A 21,254-nucleotide genomic window follows, 5' to 3' on the forward strand; every position below is an offset into this window, starting at 1 on the left:
TCTTTGTCAGAGGATGGAGATGGATGGCAGGAGAGAGATCACTTATCTATCTTTGAGTCCAATCATAGTTGTCAGATGGTTTTGTTTCTATAGCACTTAATTGACCGGCGTACTTTGCTACTTCAACAGGTTGTGGTGGAGAACTCTCTGGTGCATCAGGATCTTTCAATAGCCCCGGCTACCCAAACAGGTCCCCAAGCAATAAGGAATGCATCTGGTACATTGACACAGCACCTGGTAGCAGCATTCAACTCACTGTTCAGGAACTCGACATTGGATATCACTCAGACTGCAACTATAATGTTTTGGAGGTAAGAGCTTTGGTTGCAGCACTCTATAGTATGCTGGTTACGCATGTTTCTATCTGGAGCACAGAAACTAGACCTGCACTACCAGAACAAGCCATATCCTCCAATATGCTGTCTTTGATTATGGCCAATGTCAGAGTTTTCAGAGGAGGGCAAAACCCCCCTATAGAAGGTGTTTATTTCTTTGGCTGTCAATCCAGAGGCCCCAGTCAAGAACAAGGTCCTATTGTGCGAGGCACTGTACATGCACATAGTAAAAGCAGCACTGCCCTGAGGACTTCTTAGTTTTTAGATAAAGCATGTCACTGGGCAGTACTATATCATAGGTACACAGTTTCCTCATGCCAGAGGTTAATCCACATAATGGAGTAATAGGAAGGAAGCAGCCGATTAAGGTGAAAGACCCTTGTAGAGCCCTACAGTAAGGAGATTACTGTCATAGATCATCCAATCAGCAGTGAAGGGGAACCCCTGTTCTGGAACAAATGAGTGGGTTAATCTCTAATAAGAAACATCTCTTGGTTACATACAGCCAAATGCCCTGGTCGTTTAACATTCATACACACAGAGATGTAATACAACTGAACTCAGGATTCTTGATTCTAAAACAGTTCATCCCAGCTTGGAGAGAAAACTAAGGTCCCGATCCTGCAAAGATTTGTGCACATGTTTAACTTTCTGCACTGTGGGTTTTAGTCCCATTGACTTCAGTGTCTTTGCAGGACTGGGGCTTGAGGGAGTAGCTCCATTAACTCAGCTTCAGTAGCAGAGACAAATGCTATTCTGTCTCATAGCTGATATGTCATATTCCAACACTGATGCCTGGTACACGTACACAGGTGCACACACCAGTTCATCACAATGCCTAGAAAAGTCACACTCATGGTTATTTGATGTACTTAGCATAGCTTTCTGTGTCTGTCAAGTTATTGGGAGGGGGGAAGGATTTATGCCCTCGTGATTGTTGTGCACCCAAAGATCAGTTTTAGCACCACACAGCTTCATCACTTAAATTGTGTACAGTGGCTGGAGCTTTGTGTATTACACAAAGGATATGTTTCCTCTACAAACCTCAGTAGACCTATATTAGGTTGACTTACAGCTACCACAGTAATGACTGCGGTGGTGCATGTCCACACTACCCTCCTTGAGTTGGTGGTGCATGTCCTCACCAGTAGCGCTTCCATCCACCTAAGAGGGCCAGCATGGGAAGCTGAGAGCCTGGTCTCTCAGGACTGCAGGCAGCTCCCTGCCAGGAGCCTGGCTGCCCCATGGGCTCATAGTGGGCTGCCTTTTCCCCTGCAGAGGAAAGCTTCTTGCCCCCAGGGAGTGGGGTCCAGCTGCCCCAGCTTCTCCACCCTCCCTCCCCCCACAGGGAACAGGCAGAGGGCTGCTATGGCTTCTCACCCTGGCTTCTAGCTGAGAGCAGAGGGAAGCCCCCCTGGGCTTCTCATACCAGATCCTGGCTGGGAGCGGGGTCCACTGTGAAATTGACAAGACAGTATATGTAAGGAACACAGTGTCTATATCAGGAGTCGGCAACCTTCGACACGCAGCCCATCAGGGTAATCTGCTGGTGGGCCGCGAGACATTTTGTTTACATTGACTGTCCACAGGCACGGCCCCTTGCAGTTCCCAGTGGCCACAGCTCACCGTTCCCAGCCAATGGGAGCTCTGGGAAACAATGGCCAGCACCGCTTCCCACAGCTACCATTGGCCGGGAACGGCGAACTGCGTTCACTGAGAGCTGTGGGGGGCCATGCCTTTGGACGTCAATGTAAACAAAACATCTTGCGGCCCACGAGTAGATTACCCTGAAGGGCCGCATGCCAAAGGTTGCTGACCCCTGGTCTACATAGACACTGTGGCACCCTAACTAGAACAACATAAGCCCTATGCCCAGGGGCGGTGAGTATCAAAGTCCGTGGGAGGCTGAGACTCCCCAAACAGCCTTGCAGGGCCCTGCCTGTGCTCCATCCCGAGGCTTCCTCCTGCTTCCTGGCACTCTGCAGCTCTTCACTCATGGCCGGCGCCCCAGGTGGGTGCTGGGCTTAATGGGAGCAGGCCTGCGGCCAGGATCTCTGGGCGGCAGGAGCTGGTGCTCGTGCCGCTCACCCACCCGGCACACCAGGGCTGGGGGGCCGCACCGCCCGCCTGGCGCTCTTGGCTCCTGTGGGGGAAGGGGACAGAAGGGGCAGAGACTAGCCTCCCTGAGCCCGTGGTTCGTCCGCTGCCCAGGCTTATGCCTCTCATAGAGGTGGAGTTATTATGTTGTGTAGTAGGGCACTTCCTTTGGGGAGGAAGGCTGTAGTGTAGACACTGACATAATTAGGTTGACGTAAGCTGCCTTACATCAACCTAACTGTGTAGTGTAGACCGGCCCTAAATTTGTTACTTTCTAGCTCTTCAGATTAGAAAACGCATGTTCGAACCAAATTATTACCCTGGTTCAGTGGAAATAGAAGATAATGGTTAACTATGATCAAGGGCTGTTGTTTTTTCTGCTGCGGTCTGGTACAATGGTCCTACTGTATCTGAGCAGCACACTACAAGTTCTGCAAAACCCTACCAGAAACTTGAAATCCCAGCTGTTGTCACTGGTGGTGCATTCAGACCAGCACTATGTATGGCGAAAGCACACTTCAGCATTGTTTCTTTTTTAAAAACAAAGGCAAAAATGTGGACACTTAGGAGCCTAAAGTCAGGCACCTGAATTCATATTTAGCTACCTAACTGAAAATTGGTGGTGGAAATAGAATAAAATGTCAAGCTAGTGCAAATATAAATAGCAACATAGCTATGGTAGTATAGGTATTGGCAGTGGAGCAATGCCAAGTACAAACCCATCTGAAACCAGTGGGTATGTACTCAGCATGGCTCAACCATGCCTCCTCTGCTGCTACCCGTGTGACTGTGCTTACATTGCTATTTCTTCTCCTTGGGCTGCCACCTTGACGTGGCAGAGAAGCTGGTGTATACTTAAGACCCTAAGAGCGATGCTATCAGGAGTCCTGTACTCCATGGTGGTAAGGCCGAAGGTGAGGTACCAGACAAAGTGCAGCCCAATACAACACAGCACAACCCAGTATAAGACCTCAATGGCAGAGCAGGCAGATGAAGCAGGTTTACCACTCAACAGCTCCCCCACATTAAACTACTCATGTGCAGGCTTCTCTCACAGGAGGAACTTTCCCCTCACCTCCACCCATAAAAGTTCTGCAGTGATGGGTGAATGGTGATGGGGATAGGTGAAGTGATCACCATATGCCCCTGGACTGGAATAGGGGGGCATTTTGGGCAGCTGTGGTTACGACTGAGCAGGCCTTTTTAGGAACCCCTCTGCTCACCCCATATGGGGAAGGAGCTAGAAAAGGTGCCCCAAACATAAGCTATCCCACCATTCTGGATAACCGTGTTCAGATAACCGCTTTCGGAGGGATCACTCCCAATGCGGTCGAAAACCAAAAACATTTCTTGCAACTTGAAATGTCCATATCCTACTAGATGACTCAAAAAGTGAAAGATCCAAATGCAGAACAGCAATCGTTGCCCAAGAACTCTTGAGGTACAACATCGACATCATTGCTTTCAGCAAGACAACATGTGAAGATGAAGGCCACTTGAGGGAAGAGGGTGGCAGTTATGCTTTCTTCTGGAAAGGAAAACCAGCAAGCCACAGGCAAATACATGGTGTTGGTTTTGCAATCAAGAACCTTCTATTCAGTTGCCTGACTGATCTCTCTGTTGGCATCAATGAGCATCTTATGACCCTCCACATCCAATTGGACAATAAGTCATTTGCCACCATTATCAGTGCATATGCACCAACACTTGACGCTGATGAAGAACAGAAAGAATCCTTCTACACTGACCTTGATAAAATTCTGTCATCCATTCCAAAAACGGATACGAAAATACAGACAACTGTCATGTAGCAATCGTGGCCCAACTCTGACTTCCAACACCACCTGCAATGCCAATGAGCCTAGTCACAAAAGGACCCATAAAAATAAACATTTATGAAAGAGATCATCCTCAACCTGGCGGGATCGCCGACGAATTTGCTATTTATATTTGCACTAACTCAATGAGACCTAGCACAAGTGTGTGTACATGAGCAGGGGAATCACACCCCTAGTTCATAATGTAGACAGCCTAAATGTAGTTCACCCAAGTTTCAAAATATTGGCCAAAGCTTATAAAGCTCCAAGCCTCATCCACGGAGTACAGCTCCCCTCTGCCATGTAAAAGCCACTTCTTCGGGGTGCAAGAAACTGTAGGTGACATTGTGTTTGCTGTTAGAAATACCCTTTGAAATCAGGCATTTCCAACATATGCATTCTAGAAAAAATAAACTGCAGTTTCCAGTGCTTCAGAAATGGCACCACATCATGTCAACACTGGTCACTGTGATCGTTCTTCAGACTTCTCATGATCTGAGGGCTTCTGTCAGAGAAACAGAATCCAGTTGCCTTTTAAAATGCTGCATGTACCACATCTTGAAAGGAAGTAGTTTCCTTGGCATGTGCTGCAGTAAAACAAAAATGACACTTGGCCAGGGCATTTTCTTGGCTTTCGGTGAGGTCCTTTTACATTTTAATATAATCGAAGAAATCCCTGTTGGGCAATAATGGAAGAGTTTAAAATTAACCTTGAAAACACAGTTTCTATTGAAAATATATACACAGAAAAATCATGTTTCCATTGTTAGTTATTTAATGTCCTATTTATCACCCATTAGCATTTTGTAAACTTCAGAGGGGAATTTTGTGCTGCCATAACAAAATGGGACCGTGGATTGGAAGTGAAAGGATTTTGCCTATGTATCTTTTCCTTTTACTTAAATATAAAGAGCCAGGTTGATTAGATCTTAATGCCACAAGTAACTTTGTCTCTCCATCAAAGCCTATTCCCCTCTTACCAAGCAGTCGGTCTAAACAGGGACCAGTTTTATTCTCAGAAATCTGTGTCATGATGATAGCCGGCCACATGAAAACAGCCTTTCTGTTGCTCATAACTCTGGAATGCTGACTTGATTGTAACAATAAATGGAGCTAACAGGGCAGAAGCAAAAGATAAAAACAGACTAAAACCACCAGCTTTATTGAGATGTCCAGCACCCCAATAAAAAAAATCATATTATCTCTAAATGAAGTGCTCTATTCAGATTACTTTATTTTTTATTTATGTTTTTGCAGCTCAGACATACTGTAGTTCTGCATGAACCACACCCTAGAATTCTTTCCATCCTTTCTCCCTACTTTTGTTTTAGACATTCATGTGGTAACTATTGGTTTTCTCCTCTGTAGCCAAAAGTAACATTTTATTGCTTTTTGTCATGGAAACACTGTGGCTTGTTTTTGCTGAAACCCTTTTGAAAGTATCTGATTAGTTGAACTGGCACAAAGGAGAAAAGAAAATCCACTCCTAACTGTAATAAAGCAACAATTGCTTGGCTTTGACTAGCCCTTTTGATTTTGAAACTGTACAGAAGGCAAATGTGAAACAGGCCAATAACGTAAAAGAAACCAACAGAAATTCATTTTCCACTAACTTTTTCTTCCCTCTGCCTTTTTGGTTTGATGTTCTCAACAATAAGTATAACTGTTCAGGATGGGCCAAATTCATTTTACCCGGGGTGTAACACCACAGAAATCAGGGGATTTTATGTCAAGGTTGAATTTGGTCCTCGGCATGAAGGTATCCTCAGGAACATGGGAACACACCGAGGGCAAGTCTACATTACAGCCATACATCTGTGCAGCTGCGCCACTGTAGCATGTCTGGTGAAGACATGCTATGCCAACGGGAGAGCGCTCTCCCATACACATAATTGGTGGGAGAGCATCTCTTGCTGACATAGCGCCGGTGTGTACAGCACGAAATTTGTGTTGCTCTATGGGGAGAGGGCTTTTTCACACCTCTGAGCAATGCAAGTTAGATCGACTTAGGCTGTAGTGTAGACCTCCCTGCGAATATCTTAGAGACATATGCATTATTTTCTTTAGATCTGAATGACTTAGGGGATGTTTTTTATTGCCCAATAGTGTTACCAGACAGGTTTAGATGATTTAGAACAAGGGTTCTCAACCTTTCTCTTTCTGAGGCCTCCCAGCAGGCTATAAAACATCCACGATCCACCTGTGCCACAACAACTGATTTTCTGCATATAAAAGCCAGCGTCGGCACTAGGGGGTAGCAAACAAGGCAATTGCTTGGGGCCCCATGCCACTGGGAGGCCCATGAAGCTAAGCTGCTCAAGCTTCCGCTTCAGCCCCAGGTGTTGGAGCTCAGGGCCTCGGGTTTCAGCCCCATGCAGTGGGGCTTTGGCTTTCTGCCTGGGGCCCCAGTGAGTCTGATGCTGGCTTTGCTTGACGGACCCCCTGAAATCTGCTTGTGGCCCCCCACAGGGGTCCCCAGACCACTAGTTGACAACCACTGATTTAGAATAGGTTTGTGGCTAGACACTGTGCTAGGACTCTGAGTCAGGGAGCGAGACCACAAGCAAGAGAAAAACAGATCACATTGTGAACAGACTTTGTTCTCATAGTTGCAAGAGTTATTAGCCCACTCAGACATCCACGTAGTGAGGTTTTAGTGCTGAAAGTGAGCTTCGAGCACAGACACATGCTTCTTCCAGGGCTGTTGCTGCTTCATTATGAAGCCCGCATTTGAACAGCAATTTCATTCATTCTGATTTCTCAAGAATGTCTTTAGATAATTGGTGACAGAGGAGCCATTATAGATTCCAGTCATGCTGCTTCTCTCCGGAAGCCAAAAATGTGCTCCCATAAGCAAACATTCAGGCAATTAGGCTTGTGAAATCAGCCACTAAAAACAAAGACAGAAACCTCTTGATGTTCTGTAGAGTCTGTAATATTTAAAAACCTATGTATTTGTTATTCCCTAGAGGGACTGAAGGTGCAGAGTAGAAGGTGCTGCTTTGTCCTTTCTACTGAATGTTTTCACTGGCAAAAGGCCAAGTTGTTCCCCCCCCCCCCGCCCCATGTCCCTAAGGGCAGGGCTGGGTGGGGCATCCCATTGTGATAGTGCCCAATGGAGCAAAATATGTAGAGCAGCCTTGCATTTAGCCTTGGAGTTTAGGGGGTGGGGGCATAGTACAGGATTCTTAAAGACTTGACTTGAACTTTGGCCTAGAGCTAGGATGACCAGACAGCAAATGTGAAAAATCGGGACAGGGAGTGGGGGGTAATAGGAGCCCATATAAGAAAAAGACCCAAAAATCGGGACTGTCCCTATAAAATCGGGACATCTGGTCACCCTACCTAGAGCTTAGACAGCACATAAACCATTTCCAAGGCTCAAAATATCAGAGGGAGTTTGTTAAAAGATCATATTTGCTCCCATCTGCAACTAGTTTCAGAAGAGACCAGAAGTGGGAATGATACTGGAAAGTTGGTTCTTGTGGTGGTGAATTCACAGGGCTTTTCTGAACCTTTTGAAATTCACCAGATTATTAAAATACTGGGACAGCTTCAGCCTGGGTTTCTACTTGTGTCTGCCAGCAGAATTCTAAGCACGGAGCCCTGGTGGTAGAAAGCCTGATGGGGTTTGTTGCCACAATTTCTTCTCACCCTCTCATGCAGCGTTAGGGGCCACAGCAGCTACAGATTTGGATGGCACTGGCTGAGAATGGGCACAGAAATTTGTTGAACAACTAGGGAATATTGTTGTAAGCTGCGGGGGTGTGGGCACTTAGTAGGTGGAGCAGGACCTTGTCTGGTGATTGGGGTTTGGATTGCCATCTGTCCAGTTTTCACCTGCAGTCTGGGTTTCAGCCTGTGGGTCCAGGTGCCATCTGACAAGGCCCAATGTCCATTTTTTTTTCTGATCTGTGGAAACCGCTTGCTGCCAATTTGAATTTAACCCACTGAGAGATGCTTACTAGCAAACGATCACCACCCTTGTGAGAACGGGGACAAAGCCCAGCCAATCACAGCCTGATGCCCTGACCGCTCAACCAGTCACAGCCTGCAGCCCTCCCTTCCCCATCCACTCCCAACCACCCAACTGGGGAAAGTTCCGAAAGTTTCTCAGACTGAAGTTTGGTGGTGCATGGGAACTGGGCAGGTGAGGAACAAATGGGTGCATGTGCTCCCCTCCTCTTCTCTCTTGGGTGGGTGTGCTGCAAACAGAGGAGCATCTGTTTCACTTCCTTACACATGCCTACTATGTGCGCAAATGGGTGGAACCTTCTTCTCAGGTAAATAAGGGGAGTCCCTCCCGCAATCTGGGCATCCATGTAAATGTAGGGAGGAATCCTCCTTTTTATCTCAGACATACATGCAAAAGTGGGAGTGCCCTTCCTCTGCTCCCCAGAATGGGTGTGCTGATGAAGCAAACCTCTCACTGTGTGTGTGTGTGTGTGTGTGTGTGTGTGTGTGTGTAAAAATAGAGAAGTTCAAATGAGTATCTGTAAATGAAGATCACCCATGTGTGTGCAAATTGTGCTTATTTCCTCTAGGATGTGTGGGCAGATGTACCTCAGAGGTGGCACCTTATGGCAGTAGGAGGGAGAGGAGCGAACGAAGGGGCAGAGCCTTTCATGGGGGAAGAGGTGGAGCAGGGGCAGAGCCTCAAGGGGAAGAGGCAAAGCAGGAGCGGGTCCCCGGAAGTCAGGGTTACCAGCCACTAGTTGGGGTGGCAGTTTGGATTAGTGGCAAATGTAGATTCAGGAGTTTACCTGGCAGGGGGTAAAGCTGAAGTCAGGGTTGAGAAGCCAAGCCAAAGGTCAGAACCAGAGTCAGGATCAGGAGTAGGGCAGGGAGTCAAAGACTAGATTAGAAGTCAAGGCTGGACTGGATCAAGACTGGAGCAAGGACTTGAGCCAGGCCAGAGAGGGACTGGAACAAGGGCTGGAAATAGGAGCAGGAAAAGTGCAGCTGTGGTCATGATATGCATTGAACAGCTGCTGCAGTGCTTCTGCAAGACTCAGGTAGCCGGCCATAGGATCCTCTGCCCAGTCAGACAGCACCCATTTGGAGAAGGGTCATAGTGCTCAGTTGGGCCTGCTGGATTGCCTAGCAACCAGAATGAGAGCCTGCCGTGCTCCTGACAACAGTAATCTGGTGTATCCTCTCAGCAGCCTCCATCCTTGGGCCCCTATTGAGTGCTGGTGGATTTTTAAGCTGTCCTCCTCTGGTACAGCTCCTGATGGAGGGCAGAGGGCCAAAACAGAGGGTACATTTTTCAAAAGCATCTACATCCAACTTACTTTCAGTAGGGCTTAAGTACTTAGAAAATTTTACCCAGCATCTGCCCTTCCTGCAGCTTCAAGAAGCCATGCTAATGAAGGGAGGGTGAGTCTGGCCCACCAATTACAAATAAGCCCAAACCAAACCAAACTTTGTAATTCTGATTCTTGATTTCAAATTCTCCATAGTTTCACTCTGTTCCAACTACACAATTCAAGAATCACTTGTGAAAGTGTGGAACAGTGGTAGGGGTAATAGTGGTGGGCTTGATGGCCTTTTTGTACGATACTATCTGAGAATCATGACAGATGGATTTTGGTGAGATTAACTCTGCTAAATAAGAAGCAATAGCACCCAAATGCCTGTTTTTTGCATTCTCTGGAGATGAGAATTTTTAATAGTGCCAGGAATACCTTTGTCTCTAGAGAGTTTTAGAAAGACTTCATCTTACTTCCTTGATCAAGGCCCAGTAGCTTTCATTCAGCCAATTAAATCAATGGAATTACAGAGTAAGGCACCGTCACCCTGAGCAAAGATGGCTGAATCTGGCCTAAAACTAAGAAGTCAGTCCAAACTCCCCTAATGAGGACAACTAATCAGCATACGCTTCAGGGAAGAGATACAGGCTGTATCCACGAGAGCGAGAAAAGCACGTGTTTATGTCCTTGCAAAAACAATGTTCTGATTGTATATAGATATAGTTTGGAGGGAATGGTGTGGAGGGGAAAGAGGGCTTAGGTTCCAGAAGAAGACTCTTTCACATGGTCCATGCATGAAGTAAGTTCATCTAAAATCTTGAACTCGCTCACAGACAGTGGCTCAAGGTTTTAGTGCCTCTGACAGACATCAGATGAACTTTCTGAGGATGTTACATTGACCAGGCAGGAGAAGAGAACCCCACTGTGTGGTCAATGTGTGAAGAACCCTGTTGGTTTTGGCTACCACTTCTTAATACCCTTTGAACAACTTCTGTTCACATTATAAACACACTGAATATGGGTAGTTCTGAAACCTTTTCTTTTTCATGATCGGTTTGAGCATACTGCAGCAGTGAGTGCGTTTTTTAAAATTTGGAGTCGCGGTCAATAATTTTAGGGCCTTGGGTTTTTTGAGTTAATTTTGAATGTTCATAATATAATATTTCCCAAATACTACAAATATTAAGCAAAGCCATCTGCACAGGCGATTGTGATTTACTCAGTTATGGTGAACTGTCTCTTTAAAAGGCTTTTACCTCCAATTTTTCTTCTATTTCCAGATCTATGGTGGGCCTGATTTTCTGTCTCCAAGGTTGGCCCAACAGTGTGTTTCAAGACCAGCACAGAACCCCCTACGAGTCTCTAGCACTGGCAATGCCATGGCAATCCGATTCAAGACAAATAGATATAGGAATGGGAGGGGGTTCAATGCCACTTGGCAAGAAACACCAGGAGGTGAGTTTGTGGGGCCACTGCTGATGAAAATTGATTAAGTCCAGGAAGAAGTGGGGATGAGTGAACTTATTTGGCATACATTTTTAACCATTTCATATATTGCAGGTCTGAAAGTTTGACTTGAACCAAAATGTTACTGGAACACTTTTCACTTTTGTGAAAAGTAGTTAGGGGAAGAAAGACAAATTTTAATGGGAAAATAAATGCAGTAAATAAGCTGTATATAGAATAAGCACTTGCTGCAGCTTGTCTTGTGGGGGATTCTTCTGTCCATAACTAATCTCAAAGGCTCCTGTGTAGCTAGAAAAAAAATGGTTGTTTGTTTTTTAAACTCAATGGCCCTTTTGGTTTTAAATTACAAAGTGAAGAAAGATCTGAGAACTCAAAGTAGTTTTGAGAACCTTGCGAACTCCAAAAATATTTGGAGTGATTAGTAAAACCTTAATTCTGTAGGGTTCTCCCATCCCTCATGCAATTATTTGTTCAAAGCCTCACCAGTAATCAGTGAAACAAGAAGTTTTCAAATGACAGCAGGCAAATTCCATAGGGAACACTGAAATAGATGGCAATGCTTTTCCAAACAGTACAGAAAATCTTTTAAAAAGGCACTACATTCAGAATGCTGAAAAGCATGTTTGATGATTATTTACAGGCCTATATTTAGATGCTGGTTGCCAGCACCAATTTTCCAAAAAAATTGTTGGACTCTCTGATTTACCAGAAAGTATTTGGGAACACTGAATTGCAGGAAATGAAAAAATTAACGACAATTTCAAAATGTCTTTGTTGTTGAACTTAAATCCTATATTTTGCAAAAGTCACTGGCAGCTCTGCTTGTCCCTCTCCATTTGTTTTTCCTCTGTGTATTGTGCCCTTTAGACTGCAACATACAAATGAAGGAAACTGGAAAGGGACCAGAGCCCTAAAAATAGAATCCAAACCATAAAAAAAGAAATCTCTCCTTTTTGCGTATTTCCTTTCACAAAGTACATGATTTCTGTATATGGCTTTGCTGCAACTGACAGTTACTTTCAGAAAGGAGGTTCTGGAAGTGACTGGCAATCCAATAAGTCATGGGGATATTGTGCACTGAAACACTCGACTATTCAATAATAAACTGATGACTGTTGGCCTGCTATGCCAACCTCCGCATCCCATTGTATGGGCTCCAGAGCACCCTTCCCCTCACACTGTCATGACAAGCTTAGCTACATTCTGTTCCCTTTGAAATGAAAACTGCCTGGTTAATGTGCTCGGCCTTGGTAATAAAAGTGAAGACCAAAGTTTTCAAACTTGGATACCTAAAATTAGGTACCTAAATCCAGAGATGCTTCATTAATAGTGTGAAGTCCATGTGAGTGTACAGGGCCTCTGAAAGTCAGCTCACTTGCAGTATTTAGATGCTGAAATGGATATTTAAGTCCCTAACTTTAGACACCCAAGTTTTAGGTTTCAGTTCCTATATCTCCCATGTGTCCATCATAGAATGGGCCCTGTAGTTGTTATTTGGATATATCTGCATTCTTTTGTGAAATATACATTTCCCTTCCCTAGCCTCCTACATAGATTCACATTGTTAGACTTGGCATACCTCTGGTTCTGTGTGGCGTCCTGCTCTGTGTGAATTATTGGAAGAGGGAGAAATCAAAATGCATTCATAAACACGCACATAACTGCAAGGAGGATACTGCTTCAAGGACGTGTATGGCACCCTCCAGTTCTTTTCTGTGAGCTGGGACCCAGGAGCTGAGCTGACTTGATTCTATCAGATTGTTTTCCTTCTGAGATTTAGAGAACTATTTTTACAAATGTATTAGTTCTTCGGATTGTGTAAACATAATTTACGCAAACAAACTTCAACAGATGGATCACCTGGCAAATACTAACTGCAAGTACTCTGTATTCACAATTCACAGTTCAAGCTCTGTGACTGCCCACAAAGTTACATGGGATTGTTTCTGTTCCCTGATTGGATAACCAAACTGGGATGAACTACAGTACTGCTGCCTCCACCCAAAACAAATTTCCTTAAATTAATCTTGACTTGGGAGATAAGGGTCTGAGATTTGCTTTCCATGAACACTGACATGAAGAAAACTGCATCCAAGGCTGCCCATGAGGGCACAAACACCATCAAAGTAAAAGTTTATTTAGAAGTCATCAAAATGTTTGAGCGAAATTTGAGTCTATACAGAGAGTCAGTGCAAGGCCTGTGTCCCACTTCATCCTGTCTAAGGCCATGTCTGCAGTACAGCGGCTGCAGCTGTGCCACTGTAGTGCCATAGTGTAGACCAGTGGTTCTCAAACTTTTTTTTTTTTTGCGGACCACTTGAAAATTGCTGAGGGTCTCAATGGACTACTTAATGATCTTTCCAAATGTTGTTTGTACTGTTAGCTAACCATTGAAAGCGCTTTGGATAAAAGCACTATATTAAAAAAAAAAGTTTTTTTGTTCTACAAATAAAAGCACAGAATTCGTATTTTAATATCAGTACTCTTACCTTTCTAATGCGATGGATGTGCCCTCTATCCCCCGCCGCAGCAGTCCCCGAGCTGGGCCTGGGAAGGAGGGTCATCTCTCCCTGGCAGCTGCAGCTCTGGAGCTGGGGAAAGTCGCCTCTTTCTCTGGCTGCCGCAGCCCTGCACATCCCAAATTCCCCCCACCCCGTCTACTCACCTCACCCTCTCACCCTCCCACCTACCCACCTCCCAAGGCCACCACCTCACCTTACATGTCCTAAATATCGGGACTGTCCCTATACAATTGGGACATCTGGTCACCCTATCTATGGAGGAGAGATGAGACTCAAGGTTGTTCTTATGTTTTCAGAAATGCTTTTCCCACCCCCCTACTTACATTACTCCTAATCTTTGATGCCATATCCAAACATTCTGATACTGGTGTGAAAAATTATTTACAATTGCATTTACAATAGCTAGAATAAATGGCGTAAGGAACATCAACCCTCAGCTTCAGCACATAAGCCAACCACTAGCTGCCTGGGGTAGGAAGAAATTTCCCTCATAGGTACAGGTGTTGTATAGTTGTCCATTATGAAAGTTTTACACTTTCCACTTAGCCATCTGGCACTGGTCTGGTCAGAGACAGGATACTGGGCCAGATGCAGTAGTGATCTGATGCAATTTAGTGATTCCTGAATCCTTAACAGAAAAATAAGAAACTCAAGATATTTAGATGTTTAGGTGAAAAGTCTGCTAAATTCTTGCTAAGGATAAATGAGCTTTTTTTTGATAGATGTTGATTACACCCTTTCCAGGTTGTGGAGGAGTTTTCCAAGCTTCCAGTGGTGAAATCCATTCTCCAAACTACCCTCAACCTTACAATGACAACACTGATTGTGCTTGGGTTATCCAAGTTGACCACAGCCATCGTGTTTTACTGAACTTCACAGATTTTGATGTTGGACTTCACCAATCATGTGACTACAACAATGTTGCTGTAAGTAACAAGGGATGTTTCGAAAGTTTCCTTAACAAGTCTTGGGGAAACATTTGCAAAGGAGGAAATTTACTATACAATCCAGGCTGCAGTTGGTTTCAGGATATTTGCCATGCAATTATGTTCTGCATTTATTCATTTAAGAGCTAAACCTCAAATTTAAGACTATATTAAATCTGTGGCACAGCTCTCTTTGCTCCACCAGTGATGGCATTCTCCCATAAGCTGCCAATTACATATGGAACATGCTTCCCTGGTAGCCCCTGTATGATGGTGCTGCATCCTTCCCCACATTCTTAGAGGTTGTGTGTGCCCCACAAGTGCATGGAATGAGCATTCCCTGCACAGACAGGAATCTGACTATGATTTGCCCTTTCATGGGGTAGGCTATGACATAAGTTCATTGCATACTCTGAGACACCTTGGTCACCCATATAATGGCATGCCCAGATAGAATTTGTTACAGAGTTGTAGAGGGATGTCTCCATGGGCAAAAATAATTCTGTCTTGATTATTATTTTAATGTGTCCATGTCATGGGATTCACTCACCACTAGTGGCACCTCCTCCTGGCCACTCTAGGGATTAGCTCTGGCCAGGCATTGAACCCTCCTCCGGCAGCATCTCTCCGTTGTCCTCTCACGCTCTCTGCAACTCAGCATGTTCCCTCTTCATGAGTTGGCCCTCCAGCCAGGTCACGATACATGTTTCCCTCTTCCAGGGTATCGAAGTCCCATTGTACAAAATGGCAGTCTTCCCTTCACTGCTGTGACAGTACCACTCTTCCAGCAGCTAGGAGGGGAATCCAAGCCTGATCTCTACTCCAGGTTCCAATCCAGGGACCCTATCTCTAGCAACAGTGGCCTGCTCACTCCCAGACCATGTTGCTCTTCCCCTGGACTACTTCTGACTCCTGGCTCCCCACATCTCTCTGGGTTTTCCAGCCCAAGCTCCCTCTTCACAGGGAGTAACTGCAGGCTACTCCTCTACAACCCCCTTCTGTTGCCAGCTACCTGGCTTTATACTTGCCCTCCCTGTTCCTTCTCAGCTGGGAGCTGTCAGCATTTAGGTCTCAGTATTCCCTGGCTTTCCTCCCAGTGCAACATACAGGTTAATTGGGCTTAATTTACCTTCTCATGGTACACCCCATTACAGTCCACCACATTCAAGTGATCCTTGGCTGGCTGTTTAACTGCTTAATTAGAGAGCCTGCCCTCTTAAACCTTCACATTGCTACTGGTTTTTGAGCTCTTATTAATCTCCCAGAAATTCAGGCTGCAGCTCAGTCAGTGTGTGAAAATGAAGAGCGAGGCAAGTCTGGCACTATAGGTCTCATGAGAATAGAGACATGGAATCCTGACCTGTGATGTCAGATTCCACTTCACTCAGTAGAAAGGAATGTGTGATCTGTGTGACCACCTAAACCAAAATCCAGCCTCGATCTCCTAGATAAACCTTCATTCACAGTGAATTCAAGCAGGCAGGAACAGAGAGTCTTTTGAAAATGGGGCATCACTATTAACAGAATTACTCACTAAGGCTTTTTGTGCCAAATCAGTTAAAAGAAAAGTCTGATCTCTGTTGATCTCTGTTGAATAGATGTCTTTTTAACAAAGCATCTTTATCCAATGGATGTTCACTTTTCACAGCTCTATGGCATAGGCTAGGACAAGGCTATATGAAATGTGGTTATAGTTTTTAGTTAAGATATTTCAATGTAATTGTGATACTCTTGGTGGGGAAAATGTATTAGAGAAGTATCTGGCTTTTTTGTGACATTGCCCAGGTGTGGAAGGTGAGATAACATGGAAGCCCATGGGACATCACAAATGGTAATGTTGTCAGAAAATACACAGCCAAAATGTGTGGATTAAACAAAATAATTCCAAATTTAGGGCCAAATCCTGCAAATCATATAAGCACATGTTTAGATTTACACATGTGAGTAATTCCATTGATGTCAGCAGCGACTTGTGCTTAAATGCTCTGCTGGATCAGGGCCTGAATGCTCAATGTTGCCCTCTGATATGCAAGCATGACTCCCATCGCCACTCTGGGTCTAAGGGCAAAACTGGGTCTTTAATTCTTTATGTGGACATAATCAAGACTCCAATTCGGCAGCTCTTATTTATGTGAGTGGTTGCACTAACTTCGGTAGAACTCCTCACATGAATAAGGGTAACAGGACCTTGCCCTGCAGAGGAAACTATTTTATTTTATTTTATTACCATAAAAGCATCCACCATTTTGTTTTTGTATTTTTGCTGTCCATACAAATATGCCTTCTGTACAGTAATGTGAAAAATCCACCTTTCTTTGTGCAGGAAGAATTATTTAAATCCTGAAGCATTAGTGAACTGTAGCTTCCTGTTGTGAGTTAAACTGAAAGTTATTTTAGAATGGAGGGGGGAGATGTTATTTTGAAACCAAAAGAAAAATCAGAGTTTTGACTGAGACAAGTTTGGGGATGGCTTTTCAGTGCTAATTTGGTGAGGTAGGCAAGACAAGAAATGAAGGGATGGGATTTCTTTTCCTGTCTGCCATGCCAGTAAGCTGTAAGTCATTTGACTATAACAACCGGAAATGATTAGCACGCACCTCCTCCCATGGAGTTACATGCATTGTTTGGTAATGGAAGCCAAAGGGGAGGGAGTAGAAGCTGCTTGTGAGATCTATAAGTGGATATGTGACTGTGAATTTCATTTAGTAATTACATTTCAAAGCAGCCTAGATGGAAAATGTATGCAGCTAAGGAAACTGGTGGGTTGGGGTTTTCTTGGTTTTTTTTTCCTTTCCTTTCCATAGGAAAGAATGCTGTGTATGAGTAATTCACTGATTTCCACCCTTTTTTAGATATTATCTTTATGGGTTTAATTTGCTTTGTGCATTCCTCTGGGGACTCTCCTCCACCCTTCACTGTACTAACATCTTTCCTTCATCCCCACCCTTCCCGACTCACCGGAACTCCCTGCCACATGCTCTGAGCCAGCATGTGCTGCCGAAGCACCATTTGTAACAGCAAGGCCATGAAGAACAATTCTCTTTTTTTGGGGGGGAAGGGGGGAGATTCTTCCTAACGCTTTTAGATTTCTAGAGACATGTTTGAATGGAAAACACATCACAGCGCATCTTTCCATCCAAGATTTGCAGTTGCGCAGTTGTTTTGTGAGGGAAGAGGGATGCCTGGTTGTTAAGGCCTCACTGTGACTCAGGAGAGCCACATACCATTTTCTGCTCCCTCACAAACTTGATGTGTGTACTTGGCCCAGTTGCTTACCCTGCTTGTGCTTCAGTTCCCCATCTGCAAAATGAGGATAATAGTATTTCCTTTCTCCACCCTTTCGTCTTCCTTCTTTAACTTAGACAGTAAGATCCTGGGGCAGGAGACTGAATTTTACTATGGATATGTACAGCTCCTAGCACAATGGTTAAGAGCTTTTAGGTGCTACTGTAATGCAAATAATTAGTAAGCAATTCAGTTCTCTTCACATTGCACCAGTGCTTATATCTGGGGACTCTGTTTTGTAATTAACTCAGTTATTTGTTGCTTTGAAAGGAAAACATAGAAATAAAACAACAAAGGATGTGATAATTCCTGCATATTACAACCTCGTGTTTAACAGGCATCAAATGTGAAGCTACAGTATGATTGTAAGCCAAAAATTGTTGCAAGTATTTGAAGAGAATAGTAAGGCATAGCTTAGAAAACTATGCTTGAAGTGAGAGGAACATTAACGGGTGGGGAGAAACAGTTTCTTCGCTGCAGAGATTTGTATTAAATACATTAGATTTTTCCCCTGTTCCAGTGTAAAAAGCAGTAAACAGTAATAAAGAAATGTAATTTTCAGAGACATGCAATGGTGATGCATATTCAAACAATTCCAGGTGGTGGAAAAGTAGACTTTCATAGGGAAAGTAGCCAGAAGTGAGATTTTAAAAATGTGGCTAAAAAGACTGAAGATGCTCGCTCTCTTTCTATCATGTGCTTTTACAAATGTCATGGTCACTCTCATTGCAACAAGAAGGCAATGAGTCATTTAGTCATGCTTATTATGTATAGAGGAAAAGAGAAGCACAGCACTACTGTGCTCAATGTGAAAGGAGATTTGGATTTGATTAAAAGTCCCTTGAACAGATGAATAATCTTCCTTTACTACTGCAGCTAGCAAGATGTGTTAGGGAATCTCAGTTCTTGTATATTTACCGGTTAACTTTCATAAGTGATGGAGGAACTCAAGCATTACATGACATAGTGTCTTAAAACTGTGGTTTACATTCCATTCCATCCTCAGTATCAAAATGTGCCTTACAAAACAGTTCAAGGTAATAAATAACAGTGTGGTCAGAAAATATAGTTTTGCTGCTGCTGCTGCTGAATATTTAGTTGCTGTAACTTCATAGAGATATATATCTCAGTGTTATTTATGTTGGGTTAATACTTGGATCAGAATTTTAACAAGATGCGAGGAACAGAATTCATTGCTAGGTTTCTGAAGAAGGGGACCGTACTATCTTCAAGAAAGCCCTCTGCAAGCAGCAAATATAATTGATTTAGGAAGCACATGTACGACTCTCTACTCCTCTCATGGCATTATCAGCAGAGAGTCCTCGTTATTCTAATGAGCCACTGGTACAAAATATTAGTTTCCTACTTTACTCATCTATAAAAATCTACCCTTGCAGCAGCCTAGTAATAGTCTACATTTTAGGGGCCAGATTCTTAGCTGTTATAAATCAGCATAACCCCAATGAAGCCAAAAACTATGCTGATTTAAGCTAACTGACATTTTGGCCCTCTCTCTTCAGTCTGGGAATGTAATAGCTGGCCTCAGCTCTAGTGGTCGATAAAATCTAATTGCTACTGTATAGAGATGGGAGGTGACTTAATTGCTCAGGGTCACTTGGTTAGTCACTGTTTCTATTAACATTACAGTTTTTAACTCCATGCAGCTTGATTTAAGTTGAGAAATGTACAGAACACAGGTGCAGAGAAAGAATCATTCAACATTTCATATTGTATATTAAGGATAACCTGTCTGGAAGCTAGAAAATAAGAAAAGGTGGAATGGAAGGTTATCATGGCCCTCTTTTCCAGCTACTTATTTGTCTAAACGTTACAGTACATTTAATACTCACTCCCAAGGCCCCACAGAGCCGGCCAACAAGATGAGCCAGGATCTCAGGAGGCAAATGTTTTATTCATGAAAACAGTATCAGCTAAGTAGTGTGTGTGGATGGATTAAACAGGGAGCTTGTCCTCTGCTGCTCATCTCAGTATGTTGCCCTTTTGAAAATTCGTTATTATTTTAAGAAGGTACCTTCTGTCATTGGAGGATGGAAAATTAAATTGTGTGCTATAGTATCAGGAGAAAGGTTTTATTTTTCAATTGTAGCACAGTGTTGCTAAGCATTTCTAAAGAACCTCGTAGATTGCACAGCATATATTTGAAATGGGGAAATCTCTTTTAACTATGTAGTGTCATCTGATTCTTTCTACGTACTTACTTATCTGGCCTTTGTCATCATAATAGCTGAACTTCTCACAAACATTAATGGATTTCATCCTCACAACATCCTGTGAGCGAGGGAAATATTTTCTCCATTTTACAGATGGGAAGCTGAGGCAAAATTAAATGACTTGACCAGGGTCACATAGAAAGTTTGTAATTGAGCCAGGACTCGAACCCAACTCCCCGGGTCCCAGGCCAGTATCCTACCCACTAGATCATCCTTCCTCCCCAAGTCATGGGATTATGCTGATAAATTCAAATATCAGCACCATTCCCAGCATACACACAGGGTTCTAAATGATGTAGCCAATGCCAGCCACAGTGGGACTGCCTCTCTTAATCATGCTTGCTTAATCTCCAAGAGCTGTTGTGGGTGGGACACACAGTGAGAGTAGCCAATATTTTCCTTTGTGGCTTCTCTTTTTTAATTTTTTTTTTAATTCTGATTCAGTGTCAACTAGAAACCAATTGGTCTAGAGTTAAAGTCAAGCCTATGTTGTCTCTTGCCTCCTGATTTGGCAGACCACAAACAGGAAGCAAAAAAAATCTCTCTCCAACTCGCATTAAAAAAGGAGAAAAGCACTTGTGGTGAAATTAAAAGTGATGTCTTGCAAAACCATCTTTCTTCCTGCTTGCTTGCTTCCTTTTTATTGGATGATTTATGCATGCTGTGTTGCATGCATGAGCACCAAGGGCAGAGTTATACTTTTGCAAATGGTTTTGAAATAGTCCACCTGGTTGATTCAGCTAAATCTATTGTATATTAAACGTGTGTTATTGCACCTCCCTCACAATTGGTGCTGAGGTCTTGAACATTCCCTGTCCCTCTCTTCTCTCTCCTTCTCTAAGTACATTTCCAAACTGGAGTGTCTAAGCTAGGCACCAAAATCCACAGTAAAGCATGAAAATATGGATTTAGTTATCTAACTTTAGGGACTTATGTTTGAAAACTCTGGCTGAGATTTCTTATCCTTATGTACATGCTCATAGCTCTCACTGATGCTAGTGGAAGTTACGTACATTTAAGACCAAATCCTGAGGTCCTTATTGAGGCAAAACTTGGGTTTTGATTGAGTAAATATTGCTCTGGATTTCAGCCATAAGGAGGAAAGAATAACGGGAGGGTATTAAACATATATACAGTAAAATATGGGTTATTTGCCACTGTTTTGTAGACCTAGGGTTCTGCCTATGTCTGGAATGGTTGCATTACTTAGAAGTGTGTTCACAGTGGGTTTGCATCGCTCCTGGGTTGCTTCCATAACAATGAGTTTTGTATAGAGATCAAAATATATGGAACACGTGATAGCTAGTGTGATGTGATATGAA

The 21,254-nt window shown here is 43.7% G+C and overlaps 1 protein-coding gene across 2 annotated transcripts in view; it reads left to right on the top strand.

The window, feature by feature from the left end:
* Nucleotides 1-21,254, top strand: part of CUBN (cubilin) — a 189,659-nt gene that overhangs the window by 71,379 nt on the left and 97,026 nt on the right. For both annotated transcript variants that reach the window (XM_039526922.1, XM_039526923.1), the window contains 3 exons: nt 130-311; nt 10,782-10,956; nt 14,235-14,416. In XM_039526922.1, the coding sequence (XP_039382856.1) occupies nt 130-311; nt 10,782-10,956; nt 14,235-14,416 (539 nt within the window). The remainder of the gene's footprint in view (nt 1-129; nt 312-10,781; nt 10,957-14,234; nt 14,417-21,254) is intronic.

This window comes from Mauremys reevesii, linkage group 2 (genome assembly GCF_016161935.1).
Source record: "Mauremys reevesii isolate NIE-2019 linkage group 2, ASM1616193v1, whole genome shotgun sequence".
Lineage (NCBI taxonomy): Eukaryota > Metazoa > Chordata > Testudines > Geoemydidae > Mauremys > Mauremys reevesii.